Genomic DNA, 3,416 nt, shown 5'->3' with positions numbered 1-3,416 from the left:
GAGTTCAAATACCGCTGAGGTCTACTCCACCTTTCGATAAAAATAAGTACCAGTTGAGTATTGGAGTCGATGTAATCAACTTATCCCTGAACTTGCCGGCCTTGTGCCAAAATTTGAAATCCATATTCAGACAGGAAGAAACTACCATCATAAATGTGTGCGTGAGAGAGAGAGAGAGTTTTGGAATATCTACATAAACAACGACTCGTGGTACATAACAGAGTTGGTCACATGGAATCAACGGCGTTACTTCAGTTTCGAACTAAGGTTAGAATTAACACTGCATAAACTATTCAGACGCAAGAGGTCTATGCATATCTGTGCGTATATTTTACTGCTACTTCTAACAGGCTGGGCGATACAATTTATAACACACACACACATGTACTTGTTTACAGCACCACAGCTGCAATTGGTAGTTATTTCTAGCATTTCGTATATCATTACGGTTATTTCTAGCATTATGTATGTGTGTGTGTCTTCGGCTTGCGTGTATATCTAATACACGTGCGTGTTTCAGTGGTATGTTGGACTGTATACGCCTGTGAAACCCATAGTAGCGCTCCTTTTGTGTCAGCGCTTTAAAGAGTGTATGAATAGTTTATGCAGAGTTACCTCTCTTCGAACGTGAATCTGAAGTAGCGCTGAAACAACGTCACAGAAGGACATGACTTGAATAATATGAAAAAAATATAGGCGCAGGAATGGCTGTGTGTTAAGTAGCTTGCTTACCAACCACATGGTTCCGGGTTCAGTCCCACTGCGTGGTACCTTAGGCAAGTGTCTTCTACTATAAAAAACACCAACTGATTGTGGTCGTTGCCAGCCTCTTCTGACCTCTGTGCTGGTGGCACGTAAAAAGCGCCCACTACACTCATGGAATGGTTGGCGTTAGGAAGGGCATCCAGCTGTTGAAACACTGCCAGATCAGACTAGAGCCTGGTGCAGCCTCCTGGCTTCCCAGACCCCAGTCGAACCGTCCAACCTATGCTAGCATGGAAAACATGTTAAATAATGATGATCATCATCATCATGTGCACTGGTGTGCCATTGTCATGAGATTAAATGTCCTTAATTTCCAATCTTCTGTGAAAACATGTCTGGCCTGGCTTGAAGACAGGTGAGGGTTGATGACAGCAAAGGTTTCTGGTCGTAGAAAATCTGCATCGGTAAATTCTATTAGACACCTGCATGGGAAAGTGAACATTAACTCATGATATGTACATGTGTGTATTTATATATATATATACATTTTTTTTTTATACATGCGTGTATTAATGTGTGTGTGTGTGTGTGTATGGTGCTGTACACTAGAAAGGTCATCCAGCTGTAGAAACCAAGACAAAACAGACACGCAGCCTGGTCAGCTCTTGTCAAACCGTCCAACCCATGCCAGCATGGAAAACAGATGTTTAAGGATGATGGTGATGATATACATGGGTTAAAATGTACATAAAAGGAATTGTTGTTTTCCCTTTTGTTGTTGTGAATCTCTATGTTCTTTCATTTTGTGTTGTTTTCGGTTTTTTTTCTTCTACAGGTTCCACACATTAAACTGCTTCAATGGAAACCACAACTGACCACAATTCATCAACTTCTCCTGACTATACTGTGCCAATTATCAATGTTCATGCTGACAACTTCAAATCCTTATGGCCATCCATACTTCTTGCTATCAGAGGATCCACTTTCCTTGCACTCGACACTGTAAGCATTCCCCTGATGTCTCTATCACTTCTGTTAACTTCAGTTTGGAAACAACTGGGTCTTTTCTTTATATTTTGTTATTATTATTACTCTTTTACTCTTTTACTTGTTTCAGTCTTTTGACTGTGGCCATGCTGGAGCACTGCCTATAGTCGAGCAAATCAACCCCAGGACTTATTCTTTGGAAGCCTAGTACTTATTCTATCGGTCCCTTTTGCTGAACCGCTAAGTTACGGGGACATAAACACACCAGCATCGGTTGTCAAGCGATGTTGGGGGAACAAACACAGACATACAAACACATACACACATACATATATATATACATATATACGACAGGCTTCTTTCAGTTTCCGTCTACCAAATCCACTCACAAGGCTTTGGTCGGCCCGAGGCTATAGTAGAAGACACTTGCCCAAGATGCCACGCAGTGGGAATGAACCCGGGACCATGTGGTTGGTAAGCAAGCTACTTACCACACAGCCACTCCTTATTAGTATTATTATTTTTTTTGCCTCTGAATTAAGATTCCATTACATACTTGGCACATTGGTCATTGTTCCACAATTCTTCATTGACCAATGCTCCTTGTATAGAATTTGCTAGATTTGGGAGGGTGGTGGAGATAGGTGAGGGTGACAAAATGTAGGTATCGCAACTGATCGAGGGTACATCAAAAGTACCCTTGATGTAGAAACAAATGTCACATTCTCTCAATTAGGAATTTGAAACCTGAATCCATGCTGCAAACTTGGTGACCCTGAAGCAATTGAAGGAATGGTATAGCAGACAACAGCTTGGATAGGTTCATGTCTTTCATCATCACCTTTCACTCTGTTCTGGAATTCACCTCCACCATATCCAACACCTCTGTTGCTTCCTCAACTTCTCCATCATTCTCAACAATATTCACCTGTCTGTCCCTGTCCACTACGAACCTACTGACTAACACACCTATTCCCACTACTCCTCCAATCTACCAAATTCCATTCAAGAAGCACCAGGTACTGTGCAAAGATGGACAGGTAAATATTTTTGATGTCGGAAAAACTTACAGAGCTGTCGGATATGAAGAAGGTAAATTCCAAGGTTGAATGAAAAGAATTGTTGGTTGAGATGCACCTGTCAAGGTGTTGTCTGAAATACCATTCTCTCAGTTCCTTCAGCTTTGCTAATTCTTCATCAGTGGATCTCAACCAGGGTTCACAAGATTTTTCTGTTAAAATTTATGTGAAATAAATTAGTTATACTTAGGCGCAGAAGTGGCTGTGTGGTAAGTAGCTTGCTTACCAACCACATAGTTCTGGGTTCAGTCCGACTGTGTGGCACCTTGGGCAAGAGTCTTCTGCTAAAGCCTTGAACTGACCAAAGCCTTGTGAGTGGATTTGGTAGACAGAAACTGAAAGAAGCTCGTTGTATATATATATATATATATATATATATATATATATATATGTGTGTGTGTGTATGTATGTATGTATATGTTTGTGTGTCTGTGTTTGCCCCCCTCCCATCATTGCTTGATGCTGGTGTATTTACATTACTGTAACTTAGCGGTTCGGCAAAAGAGTCCATGAGAATAAGTGTTAGGCTTACAAAGAATAAGTTCTGGGGGCGATTTGTTTGACTAAAGGCCCTGATCATTGACAAAATTCCGTGCTGTATATATGTGTGTGTATATATATATATATATATATATATATATATAT

At 40.6% G+C, this 3,416-nt stretch overlaps 1 protein-coding gene across 1 annotated transcript in view; it reads left to right on the top strand.

Annotated features, from left to right (window-relative positions):
- Positions 1-1,540: 1,540 nt before the first annotated feature.
- LOC106877114 (target of EGR1 protein 1) overlaps positions 1,541-3,416 on the top strand; it is a 14,168-nt gene continuing 12,292 nt past the window's right edge. The window contains exon 1 of the mRNA XM_014925909.2: positions 1,541-1,707. Coding sequence (XP_014781395.1) covers positions 1,564-1,707 — 144 coding nt within the window. The 5' untranslated portion in view covers positions 1,541-1,563. The remainder of the gene's footprint in view (positions 1,708-3,416) is intronic.

Source organism: Octopus bimaculoides, chromosome 24, assembly GCF_001194135.2.
Source record: "Octopus bimaculoides isolate UCB-OBI-ISO-001 chromosome 24, ASM119413v2, whole genome shotgun sequence".
Classification (NCBI taxonomy): domain Eukaryota; kingdom Metazoa; phylum Mollusca; class Cephalopoda; order Octopoda; family Octopodidae; genus Octopus; species Octopus bimaculoides.
Note: the sequence above shows the minus strand (reverse complement) of the source record. Positions and strands in the feature narration are given on the sequence as shown.